General features: G+C 47.1%; 8 protein-coding genes across 8 annotated transcripts; 4 read left to right on the top strand and 4 right to left on the bottom strand.

Annotated features, from left to right (window-relative positions):
- Positions 1-89: 89 nt before the first annotated feature.
- PGRI_080390 (uncharacterized protein) lies at positions 90-579 on the bottom strand (the record flags this gene model as incomplete). Its single annotated transcript, XM_040795753.1, has 2 exons — positions 90-390; positions 464-579. The coding sequence occupies 2 exons, from the start codon at positions 577-579 to the stop codon at positions 90-92; spliced, it is 417 nt and encodes a 138-aa protein (XP_040651318.1).
- A 530-nt stretch (positions 580-1109) lies between these two features.
- Positions 1110-2018, bottom strand: PGRI_080380 (flavin reductase family protein; the record flags this gene model as incomplete). Its single annotated transcript, XM_040795752.1, has 1 exon — positions 1110-2018. One exon carries the CDS (start codon positions 2016-2018, stop codon positions 1110-1112), a length of 909 nt encoding a protein of 302 aa, XP_040651317.1.
- Positions 2019-4580: 2562 nt separating this feature from the next.
- Positions 4581-8700, top strand: PGRI_080370 (uncharacterized protein; the record flags this gene model as incomplete). Its single annotated transcript, XM_040795751.1, has 3 exons — positions 4581-5673; positions 5727-6774; positions 6822-8700. The coding sequence occupies 3 exons, from the start codon at positions 4581-4583 to the stop codon at positions 8698-8700; spliced, it is 4020 nt and encodes a 1339-aa protein (XP_040651316.1).
- Positions 8701-9894: 1194 nt separating this feature from the next.
- On the top strand, positions 9895-10965 carry PGRI_080360 (uncharacterized protein; the record flags this gene model as incomplete). Its single annotated transcript, XM_040795750.1, has 3 exons — positions 9895-10364; positions 10428-10677; positions 10738-10965. 3 exons carry the CDS (start codon positions 9895-9897, stop codon positions 10963-10965), a joined length of 948 nt encoding a protein of 315 aa, XP_040651315.1.
- A 1646-nt stretch (positions 10966-12611) lies between these two features.
- PGRI_080350 (uncharacterized protein) lies at positions 12612-13186 on the top strand (the record flags this gene model as incomplete). The annotated part of the gene is made up of 3 exons (XM_040795749.1): positions 12612-12800; positions 12869-12953; positions 13005-13186. The coding sequence occupies 3 exons, from the start codon at positions 12612-12614 to the stop codon at positions 13184-13186; spliced, it is 456 nt and encodes a 151-aa protein (XP_040651314.1).
- Positions 13187-14361: 1175 nt separating this feature from the next.
- On the bottom strand, positions 14362-15603 carry PGRI_080340 (fungal specific transcription factor domain-containing protein; the record flags this gene model as incomplete). The annotated part of the gene is made up of 3 exons (XM_040795748.1): positions 14362-15283; positions 15507-15536; positions 15593-15603. The coding sequence occupies 3 exons, from the start codon at positions 15601-15603 to the stop codon at positions 14362-14364; spliced, it is 963 nt and encodes a 320-aa protein (XP_040651313.1).
- Positions 15604-16367: 764 nt separating this feature from the next.
- On the top strand, positions 16368-17418 carry PGRI_080330 (NmrA-like family protein; the record flags this gene model as incomplete). Its single annotated transcript, XM_040795747.1, has 3 exons — positions 16368-16980; positions 17036-17198; positions 17256-17418. 3 exons carry the CDS (start codon positions 16368-16370, stop codon positions 17416-17418), a joined length of 939 nt encoding a protein of 312 aa, XP_040651312.1.
- A 178-nt stretch (positions 17419-17596) lies between these two features.
- Positions 17597-20009, bottom strand: PGRI_080320 (Transcription factor; the record flags this gene model as incomplete). The annotated part of the gene is made up of 8 exons (XM_040795746.1): positions 17597-18012; positions 18066-18252; positions 18301-18476; positions 18527-18800; positions 18850-19391; positions 19447-19599; positions 19660-19859; positions 19906-20009. The coding sequence occupies 8 exons, from the start codon at positions 20007-20009 to the stop codon at positions 17597-17599; spliced, it is 2052 nt and encodes a 683-aa protein (XP_040651311.1).
- Between the last annotated feature and the right edge of the window lie 8 nt (positions 20010-20017).

Here is a 20017-nt window from a genome sequence, read left to right as displayed (position 1 = left end):
CGCCCCGACCCGCAGGAACCTGAACGAGTCAACAAAAACCAAAATAAATATCGATCAATACTTACAGCAATAATATGAAAACCCCTATATTACACAACTACCCTTGTAGCCACCGGCTTCGGCATCTGCACCTCATGACTGGGTAGTTGAGCAAGGTGATAGGGCCCATGATCCTGCTTAAAATCATATATCGACTCGCCAGAGCTCCGTCGCGACTCAGGATATGGACGTCCCTTCGGTGGCTCCGCGCCTTCATTGCCGAAGCGCTGTGTCGCGTAGCGAGCATAGAACCCCGACTCGCGTTGACGGTCTTCTAGATCTTCGAGGTCATCACGACGCATGCGCTTGCGGTAGAGGACTATGAGGACGATGATAGCGATGAAGAGCATACTGTAATATAGTTAGTTTCTGGATGGGATACTTCTGGGCTATCTGGGTAGGGTATGAGGGGGGTAAGCCATACACTCCTGTTATCGCGGCGGGAATGCCGATGGTCACTGCGGAGCTGGTGGGCTTTGTGCAACTGGACATGGTCTCATCGCCATTGCATTCACGGCGGAAGATGGAAATTGGAATCATGATGAATTTTATGAACAAAGTCTTAAAAGAGTGTAGTTGAGAACCGGGAAAGGAGTGAATGGGGTTCTCATAGAAGGGATACAAGGGAGTGTGGGAAGAGATCTTCCGTGAATAAGTGAATAAATAGAATGTCTCAGAGAAAAGGAAAAGAACGAAAATAGAAATCAAGCTATGATCCAGACTTGTCGCTTCTTATGACCGTTTAAATGTGCGGAGTTCTCCGTACAAAATTGAAGGTGTTGATTCGTCGCAATGGAAAACTGAAAAGGGGGTGGCTTATATTGGTTTTTGGTCGAAATATGGGGTTACATTCTTCATATCTTCACTTCTTTAACGTTAATTAACATTTTAACATGTATAAAAATGTATATTTTATAGATCCATGTTAATGATCTTCCTTAATATTCGGCATTTCCGGGGATTTTCAGTTCCACTATTGTGTGATTGGCCTTAACCTTGTTTACAATCTTCTATTTTCAGCCTTGAAAAGATATCACAAGGTCCTATTCTTGTATATTATACACAAATCCTTACTGATCAGGCTTAGTAGCATCCAGCTTAGCCAACACCTCACTCTTACCCACCTCATCACTCCATCTCTTGCGCGGGGACTCAAAAGTCGATCCAATCCGACCATAAGACATCCCACCAAGTTGACCAATTGGCCGCAGCTTCTCCAAATCAATGTGACTATAATCCTCATTGGCAGTGCCCTCCTTGACCCAAAACCGAGTAGCCTTGATGAGAACAGTAGCAGCAATGCTCATCCCAGGTTTTTGGTGATCAGTGAACTCTTTGATATCAATCACCTTGCCTTCAATGTTAAACACCGACTCCGCAACGCGGGACGGCTTCACCGTACTCGACGGCGCCTCATGCAGACCGGATACATCCCACTCAGACACGCCGTATGGAGCATCGATAGAGCTCGCATTCACTGCCTCGATCATGTTCTCCGATACTGTGTTGATCACACACTCCCCAGTCTCTCGGAGATTACGGTAGGTGTCCTTGACTCGACCGGGTCGAGACGAGAAGCCCACGATGAACATTGGTGGATCGTGGTCGATGACTTGGAAATAACTAAAAGGGGAGAGATTCTTTTCACCCTTGTCATTGACTGTGCTGAGGAATCCCACCGGTCGAGGCGCAATCCCCGAGACAAGGAGGCGGTAATTGTTGATCATCGGGCGATCTGGGGCGTAAGGGTCTATTTCGTGATGTTTTTGCGCCAGGCTGGCTCCATTGTCCGGTACGCCTTGTCCATACTCCCAGTTGGGATTTGGAGATTTTGTTACGTTGATGGGCTTGGAATGCTCAAAATCTGGGCGTTTGGCTTGGATCTCGTCGAAATTGCCACTGTCTTGGACGATTTTGTACTCTTTTTGTGCCGTGGCGATTTCAGCTTTTGATGCCACGGCCGTTGCAGAAGAGCTCATTCTTAATTGGTTCAATGAATGAGAACCAATCCGAGATATAGAGATTGGAGTAAAATTCCAAGTCCTGGATTCGGGTTAGAAACTGGCTTGCTGGAGAGCAAAATTTGACATACCGGTTGGATAGAAAGCGACTAATTGTTCTTGTATAAGTCATTTTAGAACAGAAAAGAATATTGTTTGACAAGATTCAATGCGACAATGATGCTCGTTTTGAACTATGATATTTTTCGGGATACCGAGAAAAAGTCGGGTGAAGCCTCCGAGAGTCGGGATCCCACTCCGGGACCTTTACGATAAGATCTTAGTAGTGGAGTCGACCTCGAGCTTGATCTCGACCATTACTATGTCATATTCAATTATCTTCAGCTGGATGTAATGGGAAATGTTCTACCTTCACTTTCGTTGCTTTGGGATGATCTAGGACACCAGTATGCCTGAAGGCTTGCACATAGAGTAAAAGGTATGTCTCGCGCTTCCTGTCATGCCATGCACTATATATATATTGGAGCCTGCTTACCCACAGACACTTATTTTTGAAGATATAATGGAGGGAAAGGGAGATAGGATGGTTGAATGGGTAAAATTAGAAAGTCTAAAGACTGCCTCTGCTATATGCAGGACTTAATTCTCATCAATTTGGTTACATACGTCGACAATGATTAATTATATATATGGCGCAGCTTCGAAATCAATTGAACTAGGCACCCCGCTCGCTTCTGAGACCATACCAACACTGCTGCCATAGTGAAAAGTCCGGCCATGGTTACGGCGGTCGGGCGTTGACTGACGAAGCCATGCAGACTCAATAAAAAGTCACCAATAACATTGTTCTGGAGTTTCATTTCAGGTTGCCCGTTAATTGTATCTAATGCCTGCAATAATGAATCTGCACTATGAAATCCGCCGGTCCAACACTGTTCAATCACAGAACCAAGCCATAAATATTTAGTAGATGGGAGGGTTTCTCTCTGAGGCCAATGCGCTATATCATCTGCCTCCTGATAGAGATCGATATCACACTTTTTGCCAGTCACAACTTCATAGAATACGGCCCCAAGGAGACGGATATCAAGCTGGACTGTATATCCTAGATCTTCGGCAGTACTCATATCGGTCTCGAGCGGAAAAATGGCAGACTCAGTGAAGTCACGGGATTTAATGGAACGGTCGGAGTCGATAAGGAAGTTTCGACTCGCAATATCTATCACAAGAACCCTCCAACTGTGGATGTATGAAAGACCAGATGCCGTGTCTCTAAACCACGATAGCTTTTGCGAATGGGATGGTTCATGCTTCGTCAAAAAGGAGCGAAGATCACCATTCTTCATATGCGCCAGCTGAGTGGCATTGGGTGAAAAGCCCACACAAGTAACAACAGCCCTGTGACGGGGACCCTCGCTAGGCTGTAGACGGCGGTAAACATCTTGCTCTAGTCGGACGACATGCAAATTAGATGCAAAGTCTACTTCAGAGGTCCAAAGGTATCGTAAAGGCATTTTTACGGCCAAGCCGTCTTGAAGTACAACAAGTGCTGTACTCCCATTTCCTAAGATCTGTGATTGGGAAACTGGCTTGAACAGGGACGAAATCCATAACGATATATCTTTTCTGGGTTTCCGGGTCGACAAAGTTGGCGTAAACATTTGGCACAGGAACATTGCTGTTGGCTGCAACAAATTTCATGTTCTCAGCCTCTAAAGGAGGGATTAAATACCCAATCTTGACCGCGAAGTGTTCCTTTACGCGAACCACTTTGATAGCATTGGTTCGTATACTAAGAACATCAGTCGATGCTCCGATATCGGCGATAGTTGATAGTTCAATGATGGGATGCATCTCGTTGTCCATCTCGTTGGACGTACATAGTAGATCGTTCTCACGAGGAGGTCGTGCTTGGAGCAAACAGTGCAACATGGGTTCACAGCACGCGACTAATCTCCATTGGCCACTGACTTTGATGAGGATAGTTCTGCGATGGATTCAGGGATCGAAACGGTTTTGGATGCCTAATTTCAGTCTCGTGATAGACGAATTTGTTGCGTCTATTTTAGAATGAGAATTGTCCATATCCGCCTTGACTGGGCGCATGCCAAGAAGCCTCGGCGATGTTGTCAATGTTATGGCAAGACCGAACTTCCCATTCACCGCCGGACGCAGACATATAGTGAATATAATTTGGCCCCACGACACTTTCGAGTAGGTGGTCCTGAGGCTGGCCCTGAGTCCTGACCCAGCCGTATCCGTGTTCTTTATGTGACGGCCTTGTAGATAGCTGTGACGTGGCGGGTGGGGTCATCTGTAAGCCACAAGGCTGAGCAGCTGGGGTGCTTGCCGTCCTCCCACCTAGTTATCGTATCCACTGCCCCTATTTTGAACAAACTACGTGTATCGATTATCGGACGGCTTGTTGTGGTTGGACGTCAATGAGAATTCCTTGTGACTACCGGAAACGACCCTCTCCAAATTGTCTAGACAATATATTATAGCACTGCTGTTAAGTGACACTCGGCAAATTAGCCACCCGGCGCCTTCCCAGACGATTATATGGATACAGCCCAGAATATGGGCGACCACTGGCGTCCCACGAAGAGGCAAAGTCAACTTCTCGTGGCTAACAGCGATCAGCCTGAGGCGGGACTTGTGGTCCGATTACAGGCACGCTTCAGTATGCCGAGTCCGAGCGACTATAGCGTCGGTTGGATCTCCGCTATACATACAGAGTACGTTGCCGCTCAAACTTTCCTTGACGAAAAGCATGAAAGGCCACAACATTTGTCTGCCGGTGATAGCAACGACTATACATTAGGCAAAGTTGGTGAGCACAATGTTGTCATCGCTGTCTTGCCCAATGGAGAATACGGCACGTCCTCTGCAGCAACCGTTGCAAAAGACATGCAGCGCAGTTTCACAAATCTCAAAATCTGTCTGATGGTTGGCATCGGCGGTGGTGTCCCAAGTCCAAATCATGATATCCGGCTGGGTGACATTGTGGTTAGCGCTCCTCGCGATGGTGACGGTGGTGTCTTTCAGTATGACTTTGGTAAAGCAATCCAGGATCAAAAATTCAGACCCACTGGGTTCCTAAACCAGCCACCCGTTGTCTTGCGAAGCACAGTGGAGGGACTTCGGGCCCAGTATGAAATCGAAGGCCACCAGATTGAAGAGGTCATCGCCAGGATTTGCGAGAAGAATCCAAGACTGCGAAAGAAGTACAATCGGCCAGACAGAAGCAGCGACAGGCTCTATCGAAGCGAAGTAATACATCCTCCAAAGAATGAAGCAAGCTGTTTGGAAGTCTGTAACAGTGATCCATCGAGCTTGATACCACGACCCGAACGGGCGGAAGGTGAAGATAATCTGGTCATTCACTACGGACTTATCGCTTCGGGAAACCGGTTAATAAAGGACGCCCTACTTCGGGACAAGCTTGCAGCGGAGAAAGACATCCTGTGCTTTGAAATGGAAGCTGCGGGCCTGATGAACCACTTTCCTTGCCTAGTTATTCGCGGTATATGCGATTACTCGGATTCCCATAAGAACAAAGTGTGGCAGGGCTATGCAGCTATGGCGGCTGCTGCATATGCAAAAGATCTTCTCAGTCGAATGGTACCAAAAAGGGTTGAGGCTGAGAAGAAGATCGGTGATATTCTATCCGGTAAGTCTAAGTCTTAGGAACTCTCCAATAATCCATGTTAACCGTATGTGCAGGCCTCCATGAAGCTGTAGACAAGCACCGGGACATTGCAGAGGGGCAGCTCCAAGTTCAGAAAGAGCTACTCAACGATGAGCGCCAAGCCCGGGAAGATCAAGCTATGGAGAGGCTTTCCGAAAAAGAGCAAGAGTGCCATCAGCTGTTCCGTCTCACATCTGACGGCAAGGACGCCACATATGAGTGGTATAAAGACCGAGTGGAAAACCGAGTAGAAGGCACCTGCCAATGGTTCCTCCAACATGCCAATTTCCAGAGCTGGCTGAAACAAGATTCCGGCCCCCTCCTGGTCTCGGCGGATCCTGGTTGTGGAAAGTCGGTGTTGGCCAAGTACCTGATCGACTGTTACCTGCCACGATCTGCCACCGTCTGCTACTTCTTCTTCAAAGAGCAAGACCAGAATACTGTCCGTCAAGCGCTTTGCGCACTTCTTCACCAGCTCTTCTCCTATACGCCAGCTCTGATCAAATATGCGATGCCACACTTCCTCAAGGACGGGAAAGGTCTGACTAAGTCGACTGCCTCGCTCTGGGAAGTGCTGCAAAACGCTGTAAAAGGTACTAGCGAAGGACCTATAATTATTGTCCTCGATGCCCTGGACGAATGCGCAGAATCGGAGTTTGTGGACTTGATACGGAATATTGAGAGCCAATGTCGCAGCGACCAGTTGGGCCTTGGCAAATTGAAGTACTTCCTTACTTGCCGCCCGTATGAGCAGATCGTGTCCAAGTTCCGCGGCCTATTAGACGATTTTCCAAATATCCACATACCAGGAGAGGAGGAGTCAGAAACCATCAGTCAGGAGGTGAATCACGTCATTAAGCACCGGGTCGATCAGCTGTCGAGGCAGAAGCGCCTCTTACCGCGAATCAAGAGCCACCTGGAGAAAAAATTACAGGAGACCACCCACCGCACTTACCTTTGGGTCTACCTTGTGTTCGATTACTTGGAGAAAGAAAACTTCAAAGAGACAATAAAAGGGGTCGAGTCAATCATTGCAACGCTTCCGGCAAGTATCAATGAAGCATATGAGCAACTTCTTCACAAGTCTAAGGAAGATCCGATGGTTCGGAAAGCCTTGAGTATAGTCTTAGCTGCGAGTCGGCCCCAACACTCTCCGAAATGAACATTGCCGTGAATACGGATGACAAAACACAATCTTTTCATGATCTCGACTTGGATGATGAAGAGAAGTTCAAGTCCCGTCTCAGAGATTCGTGTGGATTGTTCATCTCAATCCACGGTGGCAGGATTTATTTCCTTCATCAAACCGCTCGCGAGTTTCTCCTCGCACCTTCAGCAACGCCCAGTGCTGTTCCCTCGGGGCTACAATGGCATCACTCCATCACTACCTTCTACGCACACGCCGTTCTTGCAAAGATCTGCGTGCTCTATCTGAACTGCTTCAACTCTGATGCTATACTTTGGGCAGATGCTGAAGCGGAAGGTGGCTATGATGTCGATCCTCTTGCCTTCTTAGATTACTCGGCCAAAGCCTGGGGGGCTCACTTCCGCGAAGCTGGCGTTATACATGACGCTAACATCGTACCTTCCACTGCGAGGATTTGCAATCCGGATTCGAAGAGCTACTCAGCATGGTTTCAAATCTATTGGGAGACTACAATTATGCAGCCTACTGAGTGCTTTACGGATCTTATGGTAGCGTCGTATTTTGGTCATTGCGCCGTTGTCAAGCTTCTTCTCGATATGGAAGCGAAGATCGAGGCGAAAGACACCGAACATGGTCGGACGCCGCTATTGTGGGCCGCTGCGAACGGACACGAAGCTGTCGTCAAGTTGCTACTCTTGCAAGGCGCTGATATTGAAGCGAAAGATACCGAATATGGTTGGACGCCGCTCTCGTGGGCCGCTAGGAATGGACACGAAGCTGTCGTTAAGTTGCTCGCCTTACAAGGCGCCGATACCGAGGTGAGAGATACCGAATATGGTCAGACGCCCCTATTGTGGGCCGCTAGGAACGGAGACGAAGCTGTCGTTAAGTTGCTCGCCTTACAAGACGCCGATATCGAGGCGAGAGATACCGAATATGGTCAGACGCCGCTATCGTGGGCCGCCGAGAACGGACACGAAGCTGTGGTAAAGTTGCTCGTCTTGCAAGGCGCCGACGTTGAGGCGAAAGACAAATGCAATAGGCGGACGCCGCTATCGTGGGCCGCTGGGAACGGATACGAAGCTGTCGTTAAGTTGCTCGCCTTACAAGGTGCCGATATCGAGGTGAGGGATACCGAATATGGTCAGACGCCCCTATCGTGGGCCGCCGAGAACGGACACGAAGCTGTCGTAAAGTTGCTCGTCTTGCAAGGCGCCGACGTTGAGGCGAAAGACAAACACAATAGGCGGACGCCGCTATCATGGGCTGCCCAAGAAGGGCGCAAGGCCGTTGTCGAGCTGCTGCTGGAATATGGAGCTAGTGCTAGCGTAGTTGGTTGGACGCCGTTATTATGGCCTGCCATGAGGGGCCAAGAGGCTATTATAAAGCTGCTGCTCGAGAAGTGCGCCGACGTTAGGTCTAAGGGTAGTGAAGATTGCCAGACGTCACTATCGTGGGCTACCTGGAACACCGAAAATAGGCAAGATGTAATTATCAAGCTGCTGGCGAAGAACGGCGCCGATATCGAATCGAAGAACAAGGATGGTCGGACGCCGCTCCTATGTGCTACATCGTCGAAAAACGAAGCTATGGTAAAGCTGCTAGTGGAGATAGGCGCCAATATCGAGTCAAGGGATAATAATGGCCGAACGCCGCTCCTAGGGGCTATATCGTCGAATAACGAAGCTATGGTAAAGCTGCTAGTGGAGATAGGCGCCAATATCGAGTTAAGGGATGAGAATGGTTGGACGCCGCTCATATGGGCTACATCGTTGGAGAACAAATCTATGGTAAAGATGCTAGTGGAGATGGGCGCCAATGTCGATCCAAAGCATGAGGACGGCCGGACGCCATTTGCCTAGGCCGCAGTGAAGGGATGGAAGGGCATCGTCAAGCTGCAGTTCAACACAGGTGCGGAGGTCGACGTGAAGGAGAGACGCCATGGTTATACATGGCTGTGTGGCTGGTCGTCAAGAATTGTTACGAGGCTGTCTCCAAGCTGCTACACCAAAAACATCGATAACTACGAGATTATACCCTTCCTTCCTTCTGGAACATCATACTTGGATAGCCTGTCACGAACAGGAAGAGCCTTCAACACCTTGATCGCTCTTTACGAAATCCGTTCCTGGTCGGTGTACTGCTGAAGATTAATGTTCTAAACAGTCTGTACAATCATAAAATTTATTGTATTTCAAGCTTCTGGTATTTAACTGGTAAGCTACAAAACTAATTATGACGTGCTACCTATGCATATCTGGATTATATCATGTTAGGGTTTGAAAGATGATCTCGCTGTTCCCAAGGTGATACTACTGTAAGCATCTGCGTCAAGAATTGTTACACCAAAATGCTCTTTATCCATTCCTTACGTCCAAACTTTCTCGCTTCACACTCTCAACCGCTCTTCTCTGCCCTCTGAACAATTATATGACCTGTTAAAGCGACACTCTAGCCTCGTATACCCCCTTTTTCTTTCCCTGTACTGTTTGCTCTCTTATAGTGAAAGACGTTGAAATCCATCTTCCCACCTGCTGGAATTCCCAGTTCTCGGCACGGGTTTGTTAGGGTTGGTAGTATACGAACGTATACAAGGGCGACTGCACGTCTGACATCGTATTCCTAGTATGAACTAGTCGAGGACATGTCTAAGAAAAAAGAACCTCTGGGACAAAATTGTTGAAGCTGGACATCATGGTTATGGACTCGTGAGATAATAAGCCCTCGCTTCCTAGCTAATAAAATCCCTTTTCTCTCTGTGCGCCCAGACTGCTCCCTAGGCAGTCCACTTCCAGTGTATTGCCTAAGACCACGAAAGTAATATAACCACACAAACCCTTCGGGACGACACCGGCCCGTTACATGTATGAACGTCACCATCGATAAGTTATCCTCGACAAAAAGAAACCTACCTAGGTACACGTGACAGCCTAATCATGGTACTCACCTTCGGAATTCCCCTCCCCAGGTTCTCCCCCCATCATCCACCTCATGTTCCATCTGACAACCGATTGCTTTTGACTATCTTAGACCACCCATAGGCACTCCCACGCGAAATGGACCAAGAAACTCCGAAGAAACGAGGCGAACTATTGAAAACAATCTATCAGCGAGTCAGGGCCTGCGAGGCATTTTTCCTTGATCCTGATTATCTAAAGATATGTGGAATTCAAGCTTCCCAAATCGGAATATTGGATGGCATCCTGCAGTTTCAACCGTGTTTCTTTCTACCGAACCAAGTGAACATCCTCCAATTCCCGACTAAGGAAGAGATTACACCGATGTTTCCCCGTCCTGACTTTCCGTCTTTGCTGTCTGAAATTCAAAAAGAATCTCCAGAGTCTGCCCTCGAGCTCACGATCGAGGCCTATGATTCCGACTTAAAGATCTTCCATTCTCTAGACGACTGGGCAGGTAATGCGAGAGACATACTTTCCTACGTTGAGGAGCAATTCGGTGCCCAGAGAGTTGGTCTTCCACATGGCGCTGAGGGAGGCGCGGATTTGACTCATCTTTGGGGTGAAAGGTAAGCGCGTTGAGTTAATTCGGCAGGATATGGATAAATTACATGGATGCTCACTCATACTAGAACAGATTTTCAGGGGCCCTTCAGCGAAACATGTCGCCAACCAGAGATTGCGCTCGAATGGGAGCTCGACGGAGTTAGGGAGGACCTATCAGAAAATGACCTTCCACACGCAATTGCAGCAATGACTGCGGCAGTTCCCGCCAATTATGCCGAACGAAGCATCACTCTCCATGAAGTCCAATGCCTGGTTGACCTGATGTGGAATCGGGAAGTGCATGGACGTTTCTGGAGAGAAGATGAGGTCCAGCCGGTCAGTAGCATTCTGAACTGCACTAGAAAACGGAACTAACACTGTTTGTGCTATCCATAGCTGTTGCTGTTCTCATACATGGGCCAGAAACACGGGAGGATTACACAAGCTACATTCGATGGGGAACGGCTGACTATACAGTATTCTCAGCCATTCTGCTTTGAAGACGAGACTCAGGCCTCCGTGGAGCTTTTTCTTCGCTACCTCTCGATCTCCCTGTCAGATCAGAAGGACCGGCTCTTCCATTTCGGGTGCTTGGACACAGTGTCGATGAGCACATGGATGTGATTCCACCTCTGCTTCCAGAGCTTGCGTAGCGATCTGGCTATATATCCAACGCTATATTTTCATATCTCCATCTTGAAGATTACATTTTAATAATACAAATAGATAGCTAGTCACGTAATGATCTCGATCTCCGCCAAATAGTGAGAGAAGTTGCGAGTGAAGGCGGCCAAGAGATCGATGTGACTGCACTGTTGGCAGGTGGCACCAGAAGTCCACTTCGTTTCTGAAAATGAGAGAATATGGGCCCTGTTGTATTGATAAGGCTCAGGATATGAGATATTTTGCCAAGTTGATGGTAAACTTCTGCCTTTCATACAGCGACCAGGTTGCCCAGGAGCGTAGAAGAGCCCATGGACCATAATCTCCACGTCTCAGCCGGCTCCCTCACTATGATATAATATATATATAATGGCCAGCCCATAGGTAGGAATTCTCGCAGGCTACTTATCAAAACCTCGCTTTTCTGACCCTGTCAGAAAAGTGACAGTATATCAAGCTATTCCTCAAGGGTGCTTATGTGGCCACCTATTCTTGTTCATAAATAATACATTAGTCAACGGAAGTCGACGATGTGGCCTAGACAGCACAGGAATTTGAACAAGCTGTGTTTCGGATGCCTAGTTTCAGCCTCATTATAGACGAATTTGTTGGCCTATTTTGGAATAGGAAATCAATTTATGAGAAATGAATAATGAAGAAAACATTGAAACCCTTTTATCGACCATCGACCATCCTGTAGCCATACCTCTTTTTTGCACGATATATGCCACCACACCACTCACAATTCATGTGCGTCGAATTGGTCCACCAAAATCCCCCCTTATCCCTTACTCAAGGTGTCCAAAACCTCTCGCTTCATGCTCTCAGTCAACGCTCTTCTCTATCTAAGCAAAGATGTGATCTACCTGTTAAAGCAACACTCTAGGTTTGTAAATACCCTATTCCTTTACATAGCTACATTACTTGCCTCCTTAGAGTAAAAGACAGTGGTTGAGATCCGCGTACCCACCTGGTGGAATTCCCGGTTCCCGGCACGGGTTTGTTAAGGTTGGTAGTATACGAATGTGGACCATGGCTGCATGTCTGACATCGTATTCTTGGTATGAACCAGTTGAGAAACATGTCTAAGAAAAAAGAACGGAGGGAGCATTGGGTCTCGCAGGATACATCATTCTCCATTTTAAAGCGGGGTACGAATATATGACCTAGACGTTACCCGGGAGAGAAACCGGTTGAATTGATGAATTCCTGATTCTGATATATTCTCTCCACCGCTGAAATCATTATTATCATTATTTTCTCCACATATAGAATCATGAACAAAATATCCTACTAGTGTTGAGACATTTGCGGGGTCACGGGGTGGATTTAATGCTTTTATGCGGGGTACATGTGGCAATGATGCGCATGTCTCACCTACTACTTGTGTTCATTGGTTGTAGGAAAGACCCTCAGGCGGTGGCCTGACAATCTAAGACATGGAATAGGTGATATGTCTTAGATGTAAGGCCTCCAGAATGGACTCTATGGATACATCATCGGTGCTGGTCCGAGCAGCAGACCTATATGAAGACCGCTAATTCCCTCCCTTGTCGAGAGGAAAACAGATAAAACATCTATTACAAACAAAAAGCAAAATATCAATCATGAAGGCCTCGTTGATCACATTTGCTGCCGTTCTCGGCCTGGTCTCGGCCCAGAATGCCGTCGTGAACAACCACTGTGACACCTCTGTGTATGTACAGTCGTTCCCGTACGGTGGTGGTGCCCCCGGTCCTCTCACTACTGTTCCCAAGGGGGGAACTTTCTCCGAGAAATTTAGAACCTCTGGCTCGGTACGTTACTCCATCCTATTATGCGCAATACTCGTGTAAGGGAAACTGACTGGAGATGGAATATGTAGACCGTCAAGATCGCCAAGACAAAGACACTGGATAAGCCTCTGTTCTTTGGCTATTCGTTCTCGTCCAACCCAGACTACGCTTACTGTGAGTGTACCCAATCTATCAGCTAGGAAACTTTTGCTAACCTTCTTCAAGATGAGCTAAGCACGGAATGGGGAAACCCCTTCGCAGCCAATCCCAACTCGCTCAGTCCTGGGGAGGGATGTGAGGCCTTTGACTGTGCGGCTAATGATGCTGCCTGCTACAGTACCCCAGCTCATAAGAAGGTCTATGGGTGCCCTCAGCCAGTCACCCTGACCGCGGACCTATGTCAGTAAATATGTCGTTTACACTTTAATGTGGTAGGGTTGTGGGGGAACATATTTCTCTGTTTTTTTTTTTTGTCCGTATTTCAACCTGTTACTACCAGTCTCAAGATAATTATGTGTGAGAAAGAGACAGGCATTCTAGTGGCATTGAGTTAGATCTAGGATCTAGTCCAATTAATTTGCCCAAGACGAGAGGAAATGAACATAATGTCTAAGTGATTTCTCCGCTTTTCTTTTAGTGCTTTGCCTGGCTCCTTCGTTCGTTCATCCGATGGGTGATTCACGAATTGACCCATTCAGAGAAATTAAGTCCAGTTCCAGATCTTAGAGCTTCGTTGTCCAATAAAGCCAAGCACTCATTCCCAAAAATACCATGCGGAACTGCCTGCACATCGTGAGGATTTACCATCCTTTGACTACCACCCGAGGTCCCTTGGCCGCTCTGTTCGCTGTTCTGTGCGACGGAGAATAAGCGCCGCAGGACAGCTATGAAGTATTGTGACAGATCATCCCGTTCAATGGAGAGGTGATTCAGAGCTAGTTCCGCCTTTTTGATGTCTTGGATGCAGGATATTGACTCCGGCGAAGAAGGATCTGCCTTTAAGTGTATAAGAGGAACGATTAAAGCGTGGAAGAAGGCATACCTAGCACACGTTAGCAATATATACTGAAGACGAAATAGAAATCTCACAATGTGAAAGAGAGTGTCAACGGTGAATAATCACCGTTCACGATAGATTCTGATATTATTCCGATTGTTGTCCGAGCCATATTGAGTCCTTTCGCACGACAGCGAATTTCGTTTGAGTTTCGTTCTGTCGGCAGTCTGGTGCCCATAGACATGCTTCTCAGCCACTTCAGGAGTAATGGTCTATGAATGAGCTGTCGAAGACTTCGGTCACATAGTGTTTGTCGACGATGGGCTGTGAGATACCATTCTGGTGCGGATAAAGGATCGATCACTTGTGTACACAACGACGACCCGTTATGCCAGGCATCTATCATTTGGTCGACTTCATGTACATTTTGCGGTGTGATAGAAGGAGCTGACAGTAGACGGCGATATATTGTGTTTGCCATTCTATGATAGCTGGATTGTTGTATCAGGCCAGTGTACACGGTTGGATGATCAACTTGTACAGGGAAAAGGGTGGTCGAAGATTGGAGGGTCTGTAATATCTTGTTCAGCATATAAGTAGCAAGGAAGGGATAGGCCGACTAACGCTCTCGTGGATATTTGAGACTGGCTCAACAGTAATGAGCATCTCCTCTGGCAGTAACAGTGGCCGGCCGTAGATTTTCGCGGAGCAACTCTCGGCACAGTAAACACTCCACCACACTCTCCTGCGGATTTCCTTATCCAGTTCGTTTAAATAAGGTGATATGGGCTCAAGGTGCAGGCTGAGGAAAACTGCCATTCGAACGGCAGTTCCTATGTAATGTCCACTCTGTTCAGGGCTTGCCTGCTTTTTTGAAAATTCCCCAAGTAGGACCAAGCTTTGCACGAGTGTGATGTCGCCTTTCTCTGTGAAGTGAACATTTTGGACCATATTTTGTGCCTTGGCAAAATACTTATTGTCCAAACCATCTCGAGCATGGACAGTCAGCCATGCTCCAATGGCCAAGACTATATTTGCCAAGATCTGCCAGTGAGGTGACGCTTTGATTTGGCCTTTGTACTCCAATCTAAACGTGTCCTCGTGCAGAATCGGGTAAAGGGTATGATAATGCAAAAAGTAATTCGCTAGAAACTCGCTTTCTTCGTCGCTAGTTCCGAGTAACTCAGGTGTGTGAGTTGGATCAGTCAAGAGTGAGTTGAATGATGGGTTTGTATCTTGCAGTTCAGCGCCCGTAGGAATATTTGTCTCTGTCTCCCATGGCGAAGAGTTATTGGGGGGCACATCATCCCAAATCATAGGGTCTGATGGCAGTGGGTCATCGACAGAGACTTGGCTGATGGGGCCATCCGAAGTGGAAGGAGCCTGATCTGTTGGCACCTCATCAGTGAGCAAGGAACGGGTGATGGCATCAATCTCGCCGGTTGGGAACAATCTTCGAAGTGTAGATTCAAGTAATTGAAGGCGGTTCTCTACCGCCGTGAGGTGTCTGAATACAAAAGTCAGTTGTCCCGTCTCGACCTGATTCGACGGCGGGGTAAGGTATTTGAGCCAAACTTACTCGCGTGTCAGAGGTGTCCGGTCGACCTTTGATTTATATACACAATGCCGATTATGGCGGACACATGTCGCGCATGGTTCTGTCTTCGAACACTGAGTCAACAAAGGTCAATAATCCTTTTCGTTTCGATAAAAGAGTTATATTCACAAACCTTGGCTTTGCGAGCTCGACATTCGAGACACTGTTCCTGTAGTATTAGCTCCAATACACGGTCTAATTGGATGACGTTGCACGTACTGCCGGGACATGGGAGTTACGTCCAAACCCTGTTCCTTGATTTTGCATATTGATAGGACTGAGCCGATTAATTAAGTCGTTTGCCTAAATTAAGCCTTCTTCCGCTTTTTCTGCCGTCGGCCTATCTAAACACAATGATATCTGGGAAGACCATTGGAAAGACCACTGGAAAGACCACTGGAAAGACCAAAAGACTTACCAAGGCCGCTTATGCGGCCCACTATATCTTGTATAGTTAACTGGAATTACCCGAGGCCGTAGCTAGTGGAGGAGAATATTGAGATCGATGGCTGGATGCCTAAGGTGTATAATTATGTAAGATCTCGTTAAACTTCCCGAGGTCCCGTGGATTTTGCTGATCTTGCCACCTGGGAAGTAGTATCCCGAAATACGTCCGCCATTCATAATACTTCCGCCAAAACGAGATCGAGAATAATGGGGATGGATTACCGCTAACGTCATTAACATATATATATCCAAGGTTAGAATTAAGTGTATAATTTCAAAATTATGGTTGGCTAAGTGCTAAGTAGTTGAGTACTTCCCTAGGGGTCAGGGGACAAAATATGAATATATGTGGAGCGGAGTGGGAACGGAGTAGAGTCTACCGGTGATACTATTGGTGAATAAGGTGGCGGCCCCACAAAAGACCGTTGCCAAGTCTTTCAGGGCTATCATTTATATTTGACTGTTCTCATGGGTCTTTTTATTTTCCCTTCATCTTCCAGTTCTATTCAACACATCTTGGACTTTCTTATCATACACGTCCAAAACAATGTCAATCACAGTTGGAATTGCTGGTATCACTGGCAAATTTGCCCGTCTGGTCCTGAAGCATCTTCTCGCCTCACCGGATATCCAAATTCGCGGACTATGCCGCAATGTTTCGAAGCTTCCTGAGAGTCTCCGCCACTCACCTCGAATGACTATTTTCCAAGGCGAATCCACTGATTTTGACACTCTGCGTAAATTTGTCCACGGCTGTGATGTTGTGATCTGCTGCTACCTCGGAGACAACACTCTCATGACCGAGGGTCAGAAGTTGCTTGTTGATGCGTGTGAATTGGAGAAGGTCGACCGCTACATTGCCAGTGACTATAGTGTGAACTTCCCGAATCTGGAATATGGCCAGCTTCCCGCGAAGGACCCAATGAAGCATGTCATGGCATACTTGAAAGAAAAGAAAGATGTTCAGGGTGTTCATATCCTGATTGGTATTTTCATGGAAACATTCTGGAGTGGATACTTTGGCATGTGGAAGCCAGAGGAGTGCAAGCTCTCGTTGTACGGGAATGGTGATGACATCTGGGAGTCTACAACTTATGATACTGCTGCTCAGTATGTGGCTGCTGTGGCGAGAGATCCAAACGCAGTTGGCGTACTGCAATGTGAGTGAAAATTGTGTATGCTCCGGGCAAGATAAGTTTGCTAACTATTATATAGTCCTCGGTGATCGGAGAACAACTCGAGAGATTGCGGATGACTTCGCCGAAGTATATGGAAAGAAGCTTGAGCTTGACTTGCTAGGATCTCTCGATGACCTCTACAGCACCATGCATGCAACGTACAAGCAAGATCCCTCGAACATCTTTGCCTACCTTGCAATGTAAGTTCAAGCGCTTATCAAAGTTAAATGAATTGGCTGACTGAACGGTCTCATCAGGTTTTACCAATACTACTGCCTAAACGGTCAAACCTACTTGAAGAAGGATTTGGACAATTCTAAGTACCCTGATATTACCCCGACCACCTTCAAGAAGTTCTTCCAGTCCCAGAAATTGGAAGAACTGGGTGACTCATACCAGAATCCAGGCTCTAATGTTTAGAGAGTTTCCACTATGTGACGGCTACTCAAAACTTAGCCAGCACAGGAAGCAAGAAATCAGGAATACCTGTCCTCTATCAACTATAAATAGAAAATCTGCTTATTCTTCAATTTCAAATTTCATAAATTCTCGTAAAAAGTCATATAAGTCCTGAGTCTGCTTAAATACTGGCGAGGCGTCAAACCCCAACTGATTGCATGATCCCGTCCACATCTAATTGATCTGCAAGATCCAACAACTCTCGCGGGGGAATACTGACGGATGGATTGAGTCCCAGTAAATCCCATTCGAACTCCTCGTGATCGAAGACGTAAGGGTCTTCGTTTATTTCGTTGCCTTCATGTAGATTGACTTGCGGCAGATGGTCATTTGTTAATTTCGGCGTAATAGGTGCGAGAATGTGCTCCAATTGCCTGAGCTCAAGTCTGCGAAGTGGTGCAGCTAGATTCCCCTTCGAAATGAGTTTATCGAGCACTAGTGCCAGGTTGTCGCACCATGTATCGTTTGAGATCACCGATGGTGCAATTGCACGGATTAGGTAAAGAACAAACGCAGATGACGATGCGTCTTCGATTTGGAACGGCAAAAATGCGTCTGTGCGTTGAAATTAATATGATAAGTCTTTGAACACAGCTAGTAGATCATACCTATCAAGTCATCATCAGCTAAAGTACGCAGGGTCTGGAGGATAGTCTGGGCGGAATCGGCGCAGCATTGTAGCAGGGATGCAACAGGGGGTGCTAGCCCGATCGTTTGAGATTTTTGTTTTTCTGTTCGTTCGATATGCATGTGCAGTGCGCACATGACTAGCGGTCTCGTGGTAAGTACCACACACTGCTGGTGTTAGTGCATGACGAGATCAGTAGTTCGGAGGGAACCCACATGATGATGAGCTAGCATCAATCGAATCGCCATTTTCGAAGCACGGCTAATTAACCCATGGAAATGAGTGTTCAAAAAGGCAGTCAGGTCGTATGAAAGTTCGGCAATGCTGTGAAGAATGGACTGTATACTTCGAACAAGCGTGTCATCGAAATCATTTCCAACCCCGTAGACAGCTAGATTTTATTAGCATATAATCCAACTTCAATCAAAAAAAAAGACTCACTCGTCAGAATAGTGGCCATAAGCCGGGAAAGCCGAACATGCAATGTCAAATTGACTTGTTCTACTGAATTATCCATCTCTGCTGGTAGTTTAACCGTGATATCCTCATCCCTAATTGAGCTTGGAGCACCAATCAAAGCAGAAAATTCTCGGTCTAACATATAAACCACCCAAAATATCGTTCTGCATCGTTTGGAGAGCTCCGGTCCACATATCTCTTCTGGTACATGTCTGTGTATTCCTTCGATGATACAGCCCCGCAAAGCATGTCCAATCTGTCCACAATTAGATAGTGTAGAACCAGGGAGACAAAAAGAAACTCACATGTTGAAAGGCCGCTCTTCTCATATCTATTGACTGAAGATACACTGCCCCTAGGCTGAGTGCTTGGATACAGCCCAAGGGATCCTCGTCAACTCCTGACAAATCAGGCAACAGGGCCATCGCCCGGGATGCGTATTGATGACCAGGCGGTGTTCCAGAAGGATTCTTCTGTGTCAAGAACGCTTTTCCAAAGGCAAGAACAAGTAAGTATTGACAGTACCAAGGTCTGTTGGAAGCAGCTTTCGCTGGTGGATCTCGGTAGAATTCATGCAGGTCCTGCAAATAAGCGTGTTCATCAATCATGAAAGAAAGGAAGCCAAAATAAAACTTGACTGTGTTGAATAGAAAGAGCGCGTAGTCCAGCGGCGGCAGATTAGTGACATCAGGAACTTCATCTGGGGGATATGGTCGCCAGGTTAACTTGAAAGCCACGCCATCAATGTGAAATGGATCTGGCGGGCAGTTCGATTCAGGGACCTTTCTTCCTATCAAAGCAAGTACGCGACGACAAAAGGACCACGACGATGTCGGCCCCATGTACCCTTCGATATCCGAGTTAGGGATGAGCTAGCGCGAGATGATAGCATAAACACTTACAAAATCGGCCATCTGGTGTCTGGGCAAAGGATGGATCCCGGTCCACTAAAGGATTCCGAGCAAATCTTGATCGGTGACTGTCTTGTTCGGCAACACTATCCGTCTCATGCTCTCTCTGAGGGGTCCCTGGAGCATGCAGAGGAGGTTCCATCCCTGGAAAGCAAACGGTGATCAACACACTAAACACACATTCAGATAATTATTATAACTTACCAATTGACATTGAACGCCATCCAATATCTGCTTGATTGTCTAGCAGCGTGCTAGACGCTTGAGGCGTCGGAGGAACATCAACATTCTCATCGCCTGTGAACAGTGTACCTCCTAGAGGACTGTGATCAAGAGGGGCCTGGGGCCCATGTCGCACCGGATTTCCGCTTCTCGTTATGTGCTCCTCAAGCTCTCGTAGATACCTATTTCATATTAGCACGTGCAGTGGAGCTAGTTGCAGCTACTGACCGTTCCGACACGGAGACCCGGACCTCCTCCACCGGAAAGTGACAATGCTTCTTCTTCCGCGCACATCTTGTGCAAGGGCTGATCCCCGAGCATTTCACCTTCATTGACCGAC

Source organism: Penicillium griseofulvum (assembly GCF_001561935.1).
Source record: "Penicillium griseofulvum strain PG3 chromosome Unknown contig_77, whole genome shotgun sequence".
In the NCBI taxonomy this organism is placed as follows: domain Eukaryota; kingdom Fungi; phylum Ascomycota; class Eurotiomycetes; order Eurotiales; family Aspergillaceae; genus Penicillium; species Penicillium griseofulvum.
Note: the sequence above shows the minus strand (reverse complement) of the source record. Positions and strands in the feature narration are given on the sequence as shown.